We start from the raw sequence: 15347 nt of genomic DNA, 5'->3' as shown, positions 1-15347 counted from the left end.
CTCTGGGACCTCCTCCTACCCTCATGTCAAGTCTCACCACCAGGCCTTTTACCTCTCAGTCAAGCCCCTAGGAAGGACAGTTGCAATGGGTATTGATGGTCCATCAGGACCCAGAGGAAGGGCAGGGAAGACAGCGAGATGCTGCCTGATTAACGTGGACACGCGGAAGCTCTCCCATCTGATACATAGGGTTCTTTGTAGGAAAAGTAAAGGAACAAAGACCACATCTGCTGAGAAAGTGGTTTATTGATTGGCCCCACATACAGGGAGAACGTGGTGGAGATGCAGGGAAAGGACGTCCCATCTGTCACTCAGTGTCACCTTCATGCTTGAGATGTCTTGGTTTTCTTCCCTGAAGTTTCAAAGGCTTGCCTGTATCGCTGGCCGTGGGGAGAGGCACTGTTCAGCACCTGAACATGGCCTTCATGAGTCTGCTGTTTTCCCATCAGTGCATGGAGGGCAAAGGTCTGTTTCTCCTTTGCTCTCTGCTCTGCCCACCTTGACCCTGCTGTCTCACCCCTGCTCTGAGACTGTGTCTTGTCCTCTCCCTGCCCCCCCCCCGCCCCCCGGCTCCCCTTCTCTTCCACCTTCTCTTGCCACTAATCCTGCCCCGATGCTCCTTCTTCCATTTCTCATCCTACAAACTCTCTTCTTCCCTTTTGGGCTCTCTCTCATCTTTGCATTTGGCCTTTGTCTTGTCCTCTCTTTTCTCCCCTTCTCCTGTCCCTCCTCTCTGAACCTCCTCCTCACTCTTGCTCTTGCCCCCTTCTCCTTCATCCCCTCTCTCCCCCACCTCCTCCTTCCCTCCCTGCCCCCCGTGGCCCCAACTTTGTCCAGATCTCTCGCCCCTGCTCACCCCTGTATTTCCCCTCTTCCCTGGACACTCTTACCTTTTTGTTGCTAGCAGTACCTCCAAGCTCGATCCCGGTCATAATTTGGGGTGACCGGGCACCAATACTTTGAAAAAACACTCCCTTCTTTTATGCAACTGTCATATTCTTTGCCTCGAAAGATAAAGGGCAAAGCACACCTGGCATAGTCTGAAAAGTGAAAGGAATGAGTGAAAAAAATTGTGGTAGGGTGATTTTTAGTCTTCCCAAGAGAAAGGAACATGAACGGAACACACGGGGCTGGGGGAGGAGGTGCCCAGGGCTTCCGTCCAGGAGGCAGTCACGCACGTTCCCCTTCACCTGGGAAGCCACGTGCTCCCTACATGAGGACCAGCTGCCCACTCACCTGTGCTTCTGCAGTATCTCCATCTGTTCATATAATAGGTAGTTACAGAACACCAGTAGTATGTGGAGTCATGCAGAGTGCAATCGAAATACAGGTTGCCTTTATAGATGAATGGGAAAACACATTTATCATCTGAAAAAAAGAAAGACATTGCTCTCTTCTTCAGGTCTTAGTGTTTCGTGATCTCTGCAGTAACTCTGGCAAAGTCTCCAGGCCTGCTGGCCCATCATCACCAAGGGCCTGCCGCGTACAGGGCCCCCTGCTAAGCATCAGGCTGTCAGGGTCAATATGGTGTGGCCCCTCCCTCAGGGACTAGGGTGAGGTCTTTAATTTTGCATGTTTCTACCTTTGCATGTGACAGCAGCTCTGAAGGCTTCACCCTGAGTTCAGAGTCCAGCCCCAGCATCTACAGAACGGTCCCCCTTGATAAGGAAACATCTCCGTGGGGCCTCCTTGGGGGATGTGCGCACCTGCCTCTCTCTCATTTCCGAGAGGGTGAAATTAGCTCACGCATGTAAAGCATCTTTGGAGAATCCCGATCACAGTTCCCACCCCACCCATGTTAGTTGGTGGTATTTGATTGTTGTTTTGTGGCCTTTTCTTCCAGAGTTGGTTACCTGAGGTAATGGCAGGAGTAAGGAAGCGCCCAGGCAGATGTTGGTCTAGAAGAAAAACAGGAGCAGAGGAGATGGATGAGGAGGAGTAAGAACAAAGCAGGACCATGACCAGACTGAAATCTATAGTAGGACCTGCCCTGCATTTCAGTTTAAATTTCATAAGTTGCTTTTAAATTAAGGAAAATGCAAAGCCCTTAATAGTATCTAGCTCTTGGGACGTACTCAAGAAATGGCAGCATATTTGTCACAGCTGTTATTACGCTCGTTATTTTTACACATCAATCTGTGTCTGGGACAGACTTTTTCACACTAGTTCCAGCCCATCTCCCCACCCTCACCTCCATTCACAGGGTCCAGCTGTAGGAATACAGATACGCCAGCCCAAAGCAGAAAGATCCCCAAACGCGGTGCCATGGCAGCTTGCTTTCCTGTGACCTGACAGACGTCAATCTGCTTCTTATATAAGCTGTTATTTCTCATACCCCCTCGACCTGTTATCAGTCTGGCTCGGACAGTGCCTGTGCACACTTAAGCCTGAGAGCATGCAGTTCAAGTTTATCTCTCTGATGGAAGGCACAGGACTTTGGCTGGCAGTTTAATGTCTCCAAGCCTCAGAGAGTTTGAAACACATTGAAAATGAGGCCAAAGTATTTGCAAACTCTTCGCAGTTCTAGCGTCCCATAACTAGGCAAAGGGACAAGGAGAAATGCTAAGGACCGTTTTCTCTCCTGGGAGATGGGGGCTGTGCATCCATCTCATCTCATGCAAGTCTTCCCGTGGAGGAGGAGGAAACAGGCTCAGAGAGTTCCGCCAGGGAACAGGGTGACACCTGCTCCGCTGCTTTATTGGGTTGCTCAGAGACTCCGACAGGTGAGCTGATTGGGCCTTGAGCCTGATCCTCAGTCTGCAGTCAGGAAAGGAGATGAGATGGATGCTGTTGCACACCCATGAGAGAAAACGGTCTTTTTCACCTGTCCCTCTTCCCTTTGTCTGGTCATGGGATGCTGGGACTGAAAGAAATTTGCCAAGATTTTGGCCTCATTTTAAATGCATTTCAAAGTATTGTAGTTGGGAGACAGAGTGACAGATGTTTGAGTTGCCTTCAACTCCCTACAAAACCACCAAGAGCTTATACAAATTGTATTTCTAAAGCTCTTAGTATAGAGCAAGAAACAGATCAATTGCCCAATAAATCATAATTATTTTCAATCATATTAAATAACAGTAAAAGAACCAGAACCACTAGCCCCTGATCAAAACTGACTCCCACCCTGGCATCACTGCCCCAAACTAAAATGTGCCTGCCCGGCCATTTAAAACATCATTCACCAAACAATGGAATGGTTAGCTGTTTACCTTTCTGCAGTGCCCATCCTCCTTCGACTTCTGCCACTCTTCTTGTCTACTCTCTAGAACTTCCTGCCATCTTTCCTCACATCAGCATCAAGTTTAAGGTCACTGGCTGAGGTTGATGGTGGTTAGTTTAGTTGTTGGAGAGCAGTGTGTATGTGTAGTGGAAGTTTGGTTCACTTTGCTCAGCAGTTCTGGGAGACCCATGGCATCACGTTGCCAGTCATGTCTTATGGGTGCTGCTAAGCTGTAAAGCCGTTGGAAACAACACTGGTCCTTGAAGTAAGTGTACAGGGGAGACTGTACATTGTGTGGGAAACAGTAAAGTATTGAAGTGAGGTGGGCAGATATGCTGGAGCTCTGCTGAGGGAGATCAGTGGGTGTCAGAGAAGTCAGGAAAGGTGTGTTGGAGTTGGCAGTAAGATGTCTGGGGGGCCCTCCAGGGTGGTAGGTGGGCAGAGGGAGGGAGGAAGGAACAAGAACAGAGCCTTGGGAGGAGCAGTGAATATCATGTGTGATGACAGAGGCTAAATCCAGGTGGGTGAAGTAGCTGTATGGCAAGGTATATTTTGCTATTAATATTATCTCTCCACACCCCAATTCTTTTTTTTTTTTCTTTTTCTTTTTTTTTTCCTTTCTAGAGCCACACGTGGAGCATTTGGAAGTTCCAAGCTAGGGGTCAAATGGGAGCTGCAGCTGCGGTCTGTGCCACAGCCATGGCAACACAGGATCCAAGATACATCTGCAATCTATGTCCCCCTTGTGGCAACACCAGATCCTTAACCCATTGAGCAAGGCCAGGGATCGAACCAGCATCCTTACAGAGACAAGATCAAGTCTTTAACCTACTGAGCCACAAGGGGAACTCCCCCACTTCTTCGTAATACTTCTCTTTCACCTTCTCCTCTGTTCAGTCAGTAGGCATATTGCTGTAGAAATGTAAATAGCCAGAAATGTCTTCATGTTCAGCTTTGAAGTTTTAAAATAGGCTACTTAAAGTAGAGGTAGACATAATTCTACAGGCCCAAGTTTTGACTTGTTAGACTTGGAATTTTCAAGTTTCAGGCTAAGAATATAGGCCTTATGGAGTGGTTATTGAAAAAAAAAAGTCAATAGATTTGAGGAGGATGTATAACAGTGGTCTGTGTATGGTGGGTGATAAGTTTAGGATCTAGGCCCCGTGTCTTTCCCAAGTACCTTGGGAGAAAGCGATTCCCTATGAAACTATCTTTTCTCCTGATCTTGGAGGAATTGTATCAGCTATATGGGATGCCTAGGCAGCCTCAGTGGGATTCCTGAAGGACCTCAGTGGGATTTGACAGCAGTTGGAAGAGGCCCTTAAGTAGCTGAGAGGAATGGCAGAGCCTACAGGGTCTGTGTGGATGCCCATGAGTGCCCAGACAGGTTTCCCAGTGGAAACCAGCAGGAGTGGAAGCCGAGTATCAGGCATCAGCAAGAACTTGGACATGAGCAGCATGAGAGATGAAGGCTAGACCCCCCCTCCCATCAGTACTACAGCAAAGCCCGATGTGAGGAGAGTGGAAAGGAAAAAAAGCCCTGAATTGACTGAACTCAAATCTGAAATGACTGAGAAAACCCTGACATGACTAAGTTTATTCAAACTGGCTAAGTTTCTACCTACTGCTAGGCAGAATTGAGGATGGTTATAAACAAACTTATCATAAAAATAAATATTTAATTTTTATACTATATATTTATATTAAAATATTAGAAAGTTTGTACACTTGAGTTTGTGGCCTGAGAAATTTGTACGTGCTGCTTAAAGCTCTTTGGCATATGATAGATACAGTTTTTAAAATACCAAGACAATTCACAGACCAAATTTTGGAAAATTGTGGCCTTCCTTGACTCAGGAATGTCTCCTGCAACTGTCTTCAGTGCCATTAAAAAGCTGGTGTCCTACATAGTTTTTTTTGTTTTTTTGTTTTTGATTTTGTTTTTTACCCCAAATAGTATTTACCAGTCATGGCTCTGAATGTTGGTTATTTCCCATATTTCTGTGTCCCCACATTAAATTAAAAAAAATTTTTTTTTTGGTTGCTATTTTAAAGCTGCACTCGCAGCATATGGAGGTTCCCAGGCCAGGGGTTGAATCAGAGCTACAGCTGCTGGCCTACGCCACAGCCACAGCAACGCCAGATCTGAGCTTCGTCTGTGACCTACACCATAGCTCATGGCAATGCTGGATCCTTGACCCACTGAACGAGGCCAGGGATTGAACTCACGTTCTCATGGATCTTAGTTGGGTTCGTTAACCACTGAGCCATGACAGGAACTCCTAAATTAAAACTTTGTTGGTGTTTCTTCTCCCTCTTTCAAGAGATCCACCAAACTGGCACAGTGGAGAAGTGGATGCCTAGGAACAAAGATAAAGTATTAGCTTGAGTGGTGCTTTAACTCAAAGAATTAAATTAGAGAACTTTCTAGAAAGAATTTGGTGGGAGTTCCCTGGTGGTCTAGCAGTTAAGGATCTAGCATTGTCACTGCTGTGGTGTGGGTTTAATTCCTGGCCCAGGAACTTCTGCATGCCTGTGGCACTGCCAAAAAAAAAAAAAAAAAAAAAAAAAGAACTTGCCTGGAATACACTATGATCAGACTTCCTTGTCCTTTGTTTGTGAGAGGTGTCAACAGTTTGCATTAAAAGTCTCTCCTCCCACCCCCATTTACTATCAATTAAGCCTCAATAAATCTGTTTTTTTTTTAAAGGGAAAAGATCTGTTCCCTTTTATTATCTCTACATTTTACTTTTCTCTGTACAGCTCCTATATTATTGGAGTCTTTCACAGTAACATAGATTTTATATATTCTTGAGTAATAATAGGCATAAGAATCTGGAAAAAACCCAGAGTTCCCATTGTGGCTCAGTGGGTTACAAACCTGACTAGTATCCACGAGGACACGGGTTCAATCCCTGGCCTCTCTTAGTGGGTTAAGGATCTGGCGTTGCTGCTGTGGTGTAGGTTGCAGATGCGGCTCGGATCTGGCACTGCTGCATCTGTGGTATAGACTGGCAGATGCAGCTCTGATTTGACCCCCTAGCCTGGGAACCTCCATATGCCTTGGGGATGGCCCTAAAAAGAAAAAAAATCTCCCCACCCAATAGTTCTAGGCTGACATTCATCAGACCTTACTGAGCCCCAGATCCCTCCTAAGTTCCCTCTGTTCACTGAAGAGGCATTAAATAGGCAACAGAGATGGGAAGGAATGATGTAAAGTGGGCAAGGGACAAACAGGACAGGGGAAGATGGAACCCTAAATTCTTTACTCATTACAATAGGACTCTAAATTCATTACAGTTGAAAAACTTAGGGTCTGATTTTTCTCATTCTGCCACACCTCCGGGGAAATATTAAACCCCAAAGCAGGAGTTCCCGTCGTGGCGCAGTGGTTAACGAATCCGACTAGGAACCATGAAGTTGCGGGTTCGGTCCCTGCCCTTGCTCAGTGGGTTAAGGATCCGGCGTTGCCATGAGCTGTGGTGTAGGTTGCAGATGCGGCTCAGATCCCGCGTTGCTGTGGCTCTGGTGTAGCCCGGTGGCTACAGCTCCGATTGGACCCCTAGCCAGGGAACCTCCATATGCCGCGGGAGCGGCCCAAAGAAATAGCAAAAAGACAAAACAAACAAACAAACAAACAAAAAACCCCAAAGCAGATGACTCTGGCCTTATGATTGGGTTAAGAGTGTTCTAGGGGAGGATAATGTTAGTCTCTTGTCCAACCAGCAAGAGAAGGAAGCCTATTAGAGGGAATGGAAAACCAAACTTTAGGTCAGAATATCAAAATTCTGGTCCTTACTATGCCCATAGCTGTGTAAGTGTGAGAAATTCACTCAAGTTTTCAAGAATCTCTGATTACCTTTCTGCAAAATATGTGGGTGAAGATGAATACTAAGGGCCCCTTAGCACAATAATGCCACTTCTAGTCTTGAGCGATACACAAATCACAGCAGAAACTTTATTCAAAATGTCAAATACAAGCCACAAGAACTCTTGGTTCTTCAAATCTCCACCTGCTCCTCAATCTGCTGTTGGCCAGTCAAAAGAAGTGTCCAGTAAAACTGGGACCAGAAACCACTCCTCAATGGACAAGCAGGGGCAGTAACAGCAGCAGCAGTAGCTCTAAACTCCAATATGAAGTGGGAAGCCATATGGCACCACTTTGGACTTTTCGGGGAGTGAGAGACTTGAATGGACAAGTTTCCTTCACCCACAGAGGTCCTATTGTAAAGATCCCAGACATTATCCTGCAACCAGTTATGGCTGTACAGCCTTTGATCTCCAAAGGTGAGTTGATGCCTCCTATGGAAGAAGAAAGGATGGGGAGATACACAGATGTTTTAGAAAATCAGAGAATAATCCTGAGTGTCAGAGCCTCCTGGGCTATACTCAGATGTCTGGTTTTTTAGCCTCTGAAATCATCAGCTGTTCAGTTTACCTCCAGTGACCTGAAGTTTTCCTTGATAGCATCGATTTGTATCATTGGGACAAGGAAGAGAAGGAGCACTCAAACAGTTCCCCAAAGCCACACAGGTTGGGCAGTGGAGGGTTGCTGGCTCTCTGGGAGCTGAAGAGGGAAAGAGAGGGACAATTAAGGGTGTGTCCTGCCTCTGGAGTCGTCTTTCCTTGCTGCCTTCTCTTCCTGGAGTCTTTCCTGCTATGCCTTGCTAATCAAAGCCTATTACTACAACCTCCCCACCTCTCTCCACCTGATTTCTGTGCTGTCAGAGCCCTATCCAACATGCCTTCCAAACTCTGCGCTTAGGTTATGGAGATACAGAAATGAAAAGGGCACAATTCCTGCCATCTGGGATCATTGTCTTGAAGGAGAGAGACATGTAATTAGTTAACTACAATACAACTCAGTAGGCACTGCATCCAAGGTATAGTGGCAAAGAACTGGGAGAGGATCTAACTACCTGAAATAATTTGGTTAAGTATTTTCACAAAGTAGACACCTGAGTTGAGATGGAGGATGAACAGAGGTTAGCTATGTGAAGATGGGGGCTGGGTCAGAGTAGCAAAAGAAACAGCAAGGATAAAGGCCTCGAGGTGTGAGCCTGCTTGGTGGAGTGGGGAACTGTGAGAAACTGCAGCACTGACATTCATCTGGTAGGCACAGATAGGGGTGGACTGTTTTTTATAGCCAGCTTCCATTCTGATTGGCCAGGACATTTCCACTGTTAAATGTTTTGAACACAAGCCCCGACTGGAACACAATAAATGAGACAGGGAAGAGAAGGAAATGAGCAGAAAAGAGGCAGGGCCAGGTTACTATAGGCCTTCAGGTCTGATGGGGAAACTGGCCTGTGGTCATGCAGCAATGAGGAAACAATAGACTAGTGATGCCACCACCCTGTTCAGAAACCTCCACTGATGTCTTGTTGCTTAATAAATGCAAAACCCATTTTACACTCCAGTCTTCACTGATGTCCCTGCTTGGAACGGTGTTTATAGACCTCATGCTGACAATTTAGAGGGACAAGCAAAAGGTCTGAAGTCCTTTTGTGTATGGTCCACTTGGACCTAAGCCAAGTAAGAACACAAAGAAGGAAGACCTATCATTTTTCAGGGGTTTATAGAGTTTCTTTTAACACTCATCTGTCCCCTCCCAAGGTACCTTCATACTCTGCTTCAGGCCATATCTCATACAAATTCTCTCTGTTGTTGCAAAGGGGATCATCACAGTAGTTATTGTAGGAGATTGTGACTATGCCAGGGGGTGGAGAGTGCTGGATAAACGTTATTGCTGGTGTCCCCTCTGAACTGCAGCCCTTAGTGGCCAAAATTGCTGTCTCGGTCCTTCCTGTGAGACAAGAGGCAAGGAAAATGGATGCTAATGTTTGGCCTGGGGAAGGGGGAGCAGCATTAACATGGACATTATCACTTTCCTACCCACTGCCCCCACCAACCTAATTGCCCCTTTCTCATTTCACCTGATCTGATCATTAGCACGGTTTCCTGGCACAATGCCCCATTGTCACAAATCTCAACATTGTCTGTGGTCCAGTTAAATGTATACATTGGATCGCTTTCTAAACCCATGAATGTACTCCTTTGACAAGGCAATTTTTGTGCCGCTGGGGAGAAAATGAGATGAAAATAAGCACCTGCCCCTCTCTGTGGGGCCAAAATCACTCCTTTTTTTACCTGTGACCCAGCTGCCCCCCCACCCCCCCCACCCCATTCCCTAATACATACAGATCAAGGTTGGGGCTCCTAGGATAAAGAGGAACAGCAAATGCTGGTTGTGACAGGTTCCCATGGCTTCTTCTATTAAGAGATTTTGGAAGAGCTGATCAGGATCTGTGAGTTGACGGACAAGAAACTTTTCAACCATAAGGAATGAAATTAAATCTAGGTTCTGGCAAGTACTGACTACAGGGCCGAGTTTGCGGGTCGGTAAAATGATGACTTCTAAAGTCAGCCTGTCCGGATCCAGCACGTGAGTTTGAACAAGTTAACTAGTGAAGAGGCCTCAGTTTCCATAGCTGTAATTCTCAGACTCAGCCACCTAGACCAATACCTTCCAACCTCAGGATCCATAAACTGGCCCAACGGCCTCTTCCCCCTCAGACTCCAGAGCCCAGGTTTAAACCCACGCTCTTTCGAGGGCCAAGTATCTCAGTCCCCAGCCCCCAATGTCATCACAAACCGGGATTCTGGGATTCCAGGGATCCAAGAGCTCAGATTCTGTCACTTCTTCTGGCGGGACACAAGATTCCGGGCACCCAGCACCCCCCCATCCCCCTCAGACCCGCGAGCCCAGGGCCCCAGCCTTCGCCCTCCCTCACTCCCAGAGTCCCAGCTCCCCAGCCTTCCCTTTCCTCAGGACCCAGGAATCTGGGGCCCCAGCACTGTCCCCCGCCCCCCACTTTCCTCCTGGCTTCCAGAGAATCTCACAAGAATCTTACAGCACTGAAAGAACACCCTGAAACGCTCCACTCTCCGAACTCTGCCTTTGCTTTCAGCGACTGTAAGGCCCAGAAGCCGGGGCCTGCTTCACCAGACCCATCACTCGAAGCCCCATTGGTCGAAGTGAAAGCATCCGATGAGCTCATTGGATGGGCCTGGAGGAACGCCACACCCCATTGGCCCAGGAGAGGCCTATCCCTGGCCGTCTTGGAAGGTACACATGCGCAGAACAGCGGTGAATGGCAGGCAGGCCAGGCGACCGAAAACCACTGGCCTTTGCAGTGCGTGAGGCTTGCAGTGAACCCTGAGTTGTGTGTCCCCAAATGATCTTGCTTACACTTTACTCTCTTTGGGCTATGGAGTCCCTACTTCTGTAGCCACACTAGGAGATCGGACCCTTGGTCTTCAGCCACTGAACTTTTCTCCCTGCCAGAACCGCCTCTGAGGTTTCCACCCTGGCCCCTGTCCCAGTGCCCATCCAGTGACTGTAGCCAGGAGTCAACTTCGCTTATAGTAGTTTCTGCCAAGCCTAAGCCTCATTCTCTGAACACATCATGGCACGAGCCCCCTCCATGGTCTGCTAGAAGGCTGAATAGAGGAGTGCTAGCTTCAGTGCTATTTCTGGCACCTCTGAATGACAAACCACCATCATATCTAACCTGCATGTTGGTCTCAGTACCACGAACAAGATGTGTCATTCAGATCTTTATGTTTATGAAATAGGTCGTGTATGTGTGTGTGTGTGTATTTATGAAAACTTTCTGGATGTAACATGGAGTAAAGGTGCATTATGTGTTCTTTCAGACTTAAGTATTTGTGAGTTCTATGGTATAAATGAATATTTTTATTTTTATTTTTTAATACTTTTTATTACTCAATGAATTTATCACATATGTAGTTGTATAATAATCATAACAATCCAATTTCATAGGATTTCCATCCCACAGCCCAAGCACATCCCCCCACCCCCAAAACTGTCTCCTCCAGAGACCATAAGTTTTTCAATGTCTGTGAGTCAGCATCTGTTCTGAAAAGAAGTTCAGTCTGTCCTTTTTTCAGATTCCACGTCAGTGAAAGCATTTGATGTTGGTGTCTCATTGTATGGCTGACTTCACTTAGCATGATAATTTCTAGGTTCATCCATGTTGCTAAAAATGCTGGTATTTCGTTCCTTTTAATGGCTGAGTAATATTCCATTGTGTATATGGACCACATCTTCTTGATCCACTCCTCTGTCAATGGACATTTAGGTTGTTTCCATGTCTTGGCTATTGCAAATAGTGCTGCAGTGAACATTGGCGTACATGTGTCTTTTCAAGTCATGGTTTTCTCTGGATAGATGCCCAGGAATGGGATTGCTGGATCAAATGGTAGTTCTATTTTGAGTTTTCTGAGGAATCTCCATACTGCTTTCCACAGTGGTTGCACCAATTTACAATCCCACCAACAGTGTACTAGTGTTCCTTTTTCTCCAAACCCTCTCCAGCACTTACTGTTTGTAGACTTTTTGATGATGGCCATTCTGGCTGGTGTAAGGTGGTACCTCATAGTGGTTTTGATTTGCATTTCTCTAATAATGAGTGATGTTGAACATCTTTTCATGTGTTTTTTGGCCATCTGTATGTCTTCTTTGGAGAACTGTCTGTTTAGATCTTCTGCCCATTTTTTTGATGGGGTAGTTTGTTTTTTGGTATGGAGCTGCAGGAGATGTTTATAAATTTTGGAGATTAATCCCTTGTCAGTTGATTCACTTGCAAATATTTTCTCCCATTCTGTGGGTTATCTTTTTGTTTTGTTAGAGTTTCCTTTGCTGTGCAGAAACTTTGAAGTTTGATTAGGTCCCATTTGTTTACTTTTGTTTTTATTGTCAATACTCTAAGAGGTGGATCTGAGAAGATGCTGCTGTTGTTAGGTCAGAGAGTGTTTGGCCTATGTTTTCCTCGAAGAGTTTTATAGTTTCTGGTCTTATATCTATGTCTTTAATCCATTTTGAGTTTTTTTTTGTGTGTGTATGGTGTTAGGGAGTGGTCTAATTTCATTCTTTTTCATGTGGCTGTCCAGTTTTCCCAGCACCACTTATTGAACAAGCAGTCCTTTCTCCATTGTATATTATTGCCTCCTTTGTCATAGATTAGTTGGCTGTAGGTGCATGGGTTTAATTCTGGGCTTTCTATACTGCTCCACTGATCTATATTTCTGTCTTTGTGCCAGTACCATATGCTTTTGATGACTGTTGCTTTGTAGTATAGTCTGAAGGCCAGGAGCTTGATTCCTCCAGCTCCATTTTTCTTTTTCAGGATGTCTTTGGCTATTCTGGGTCTTTTGTGCTTCCAAACAAACTTTAAAATATTTTGTTCGAGTTCTGTGAAAAATGTCCTTGGTAATTTGATAGGAATTGCATTGAATCTGTAGATTGCCTTGGGTAGTATAGTCATTTCGACATTAACTCTTCCAATCCATGAGCATGGTATATCTTTCCATCTATTTGTGTCATCTTTGATTTCTTTCATCAGTGTCTTATAGTTTTCAGAGTACAGGTCTTTTGTTTCTTTAGGTAGGTTTACTCCTAGGTATTTTATTCCTTTGGATGCGATGGTAAATGGGATTGCTTCCCTAATTTCTCTTTCTGATCTTTCATTGTTAGTATATAGAAATGCTGTCGATTTCTATATATTAATTTTGTATCCTGCAACTGCCAAATTCATGGATGAGCTCTAACAGTTTTCTGGTAGTCTTTAGGATTCTCTAGGTATAGTATCATGTCATCTGCAAATAGTGATAGTTTTACTTCTTCCTTTCTGATTTGGATTCCTTTTATTTCTTTTACTTCTCTGATTGCTGTGGCTAGGACTTCCAAAACTATGTTGAATAGTAGAAGTGAGAGCAGACATCCTTGTCTTGTTCCTGATCTCAGCGGGAATTCTTTCAGCTTTTCACCAGTGAGAATGATGTTCGCTGTGGGTTTGTCATATATGGCCCTTATTATGTTGAGGTAGGTTCCCGCTATGCCCACTTTCTGAAGGGTTTTTATCAGAAATGGGTGTTGGATTTTGTCAAAGGCTTTTTCCGCATCTATTGAGAGGATCATATGGTTTTTGTTTTTCGGTTTGTTCATGTGGTGTATCACACTGATGGATTTGCGGATATTGAAGAACACTTGCATCCCTGGGATAAATCCAACTTGATCATGATGTGCAATCCCTTTTAATGTACTGTTGGATGCTGTTTGCTAGTATTTTGTTGAGGATTTTTGCATCGATGTTCATCAGTGAAATTGGCCTGTAGTTTTCTTTTTTTGTGGTGTCTTTGTCTGGTTATGGTATCAGGGTGATGGTGGCTTCACAGAATGAGTCTGGGAGTGTTCCTTCCTCTGCGATTTTTTGGAATAGTTTCAGAAGGATAGGTGTTAGCTCTTCTCTAAATGTTTGATAGAATTCGCCTGTGAAGCCATCTGGACCTGGACTTTTGTTTGTTGGAAGTTTTAAAATCACAGTTTCAATTTCAGTTCTTGTGATTGGTCCATTCATCTTTTCTATTTCATCTTGGTTTAGTCTTGGAAGACTGTATTTTTCTAAGAATTTGTCCATTTCTTCTAGGTTTTCCATTTTTGGTGTATAGTTGCATGTAGTAGTCTCTTATGATCCTTTGTATTTCTGTGATGTCCATTGTTACTTCTCCTTTTTCATTTCTAATTTTATTGATTTGAGTCCTCTCTCTTTTTTGCTTGATAAGTCTGGTTAAGGGTTTATCAATTTTGTTGATCTTTTCAAAGAAACAGCTTTTTGTTTCATTGATCTTTTCTATGGTTTTCTTCGTTTCTATTTCATTGATTTCTGCTCTGATCTCTAGGATTTCTTTCCTTCTACTAACTTTAGGTCTTATCTGTTCTCTCTCAAGCTGTTTTAGATGTAAAGTTAGCTTGTTTATTTGAGCTTTTTCTTGTTTCCTGAGGTGGGCTTGTATTGCTATAATCTTTCCTCTTAGAATGGCTTTTGCTGCATCCCATAAGCTTTGGAGTGTCATATCTTCGTTGTCATTTGCTGCTAGGTATTTTTTAATTTCCTCTTTGATTTCTTCAGTGATCCCTTGGTTATTTAGTAGCATGTTGTTTAGTCTCCACGTGTTTGTGTTTTTTTGCAGTTTTTTCTTGTTGTTGATTTCCAGTCATATGGCATTGTGGTCAGAAAAGATGCTTGATATGATTTCAATTTTCTTAAAGTTACTGAGGTTGGATTTGCAGCCCAGGATGTGATCAATTTTAGAGAATGTTCCATGTGCACTTGAGAAGAATGTGTATTTCTTCTGCTTTTGGATGGAATGTCCTATAAACATCTGTTAAGTCCATCTGGTTTAATGCATCATTCAAGGCCTGTGTTTCCTCATTGATTTTCTGTCTGGTTGATGTGTCCCTTGCTGTAAGTGGGTTGTTAAAGTCCCCCACTATTATTGTGTTACTGTTGATTTGTCCTTTTAAGGTTGTTAGAAGTTGCCTTATATATTGAGGTGAACCTGTGTTGGGTTAGCAGATATTTAAAATCGTTATAGCTTCTTCTTGGATTGATCTTTTGATCATTTTGTAATGTCCTTCTTTGTCCCTTAAAATATTCTTCATTTTAAAGTCTATTTTGTCTGATACGAGTATTGTTACTCCAGCTTTCTTTTGATCCCCGTTTGCATAAAAGTAATATTTTCTTCCATCCTCTCACTTTCAATTTGTATGTGTCCCTAGAAGTGAAGTGGGTCTCTTGAAGACAGCATATATGTGGGTCTTGTTTTTGTATCCATTCAGCCAGTCTACGTCTTTTGGTTGGGGCGTTTAGTCCATTAACATTTAAGGTAATTATTGATTTGTATGTTCTTATTGCCGTTTTATTCATTGCTTTGGATTTGTTTTTGTTGCTCTTTTTTCTTCCCTTCTTCTCTTGTTCTCTCCTCTTGTGGTTTGATGACTATCTTTAGTGTTGTATTTGAGTTGATTTTTGTTGGTGTATCAATTGTAGATTTTTGGTTTGCAGTTATTCTCAAGTTTTGATATAAGAGTCTATATGTATATGAGATTGTTTTAAGTTGCTTATCTCTTAATTGCAAGTGCATCTCCAATGTCCTGCATTTGTACCCACCTCTTCTCATGATTTCTGATTTTGGTGGTATAATTGTGCGTGGATGATTTCATAACTTTACTGTATATATACCTTTACTGGTGAGCCTTGTC

General features: G+C 44.1%; 2 protein-coding genes across 2 annotated transcripts; both read right to left on the bottom strand.

Annotated features, from left to right (window-relative positions):
- Positions 1 to 231: 231 nt before the first annotated feature.
- Positions 232 to 2278, bottom strand: LOC125133426 (seminal plasma protein pB1). Its single transcript, XM_047791543.1, has 5 exons — positions 2192 to 2278; positions 1854 to 1898; positions 1237 to 1368; positions 891 to 1040; positions 232 to 380 (listed from the first exon to the last, which is right to left on the bottom strand). Exons 1-4 carry the CDS (start codon positions 2265 to 2267, stop codon positions 901 to 903), a joined length of 393 nt encoding a protein of 130 aa, XP_047647499.1. The 5' UTR covers positions 2268 to 2278; the 3' UTR covers positions 232 to 380; positions 891 to 900.
- A 5023-nt stretch (positions 2279 to 7301) lies between these two features.
- Positions 7302 to 9485, bottom strand: TEX101 (testis expressed 101). Its single transcript, XM_047791340.1, has 5 exons — positions 9422 to 9485; positions 9157 to 9300; positions 8841 to 9026; positions 7659 to 7787; positions 7302 to 7522 (listed from the first exon to the last, which is right to left on the bottom strand). Exons 1-5 carry the CDS (start codon positions 9483 to 9485, stop codon positions 7302 to 7304), a joined length of 744 nt encoding a protein of 247 aa, XP_047647296.1.
- Between the last annotated feature and the right edge of the window lie 5862 nt (positions 9486 to 15347).

This window comes from Phacochoerus africanus, chromosome 8 (genome assembly GCF_016906955.1).
Source record: "Phacochoerus africanus isolate WHEZ1 chromosome 8, ROS_Pafr_v1, whole genome shotgun sequence".
Taxonomy (NCBI): domain Eukaryota; kingdom Metazoa; phylum Chordata; class Mammalia; order Artiodactyla; family Suidae; genus Phacochoerus; species Phacochoerus africanus.
Note: the sequence above shows the minus strand (reverse complement) of the source record. Positions and strands in the feature narration are given on the sequence as shown.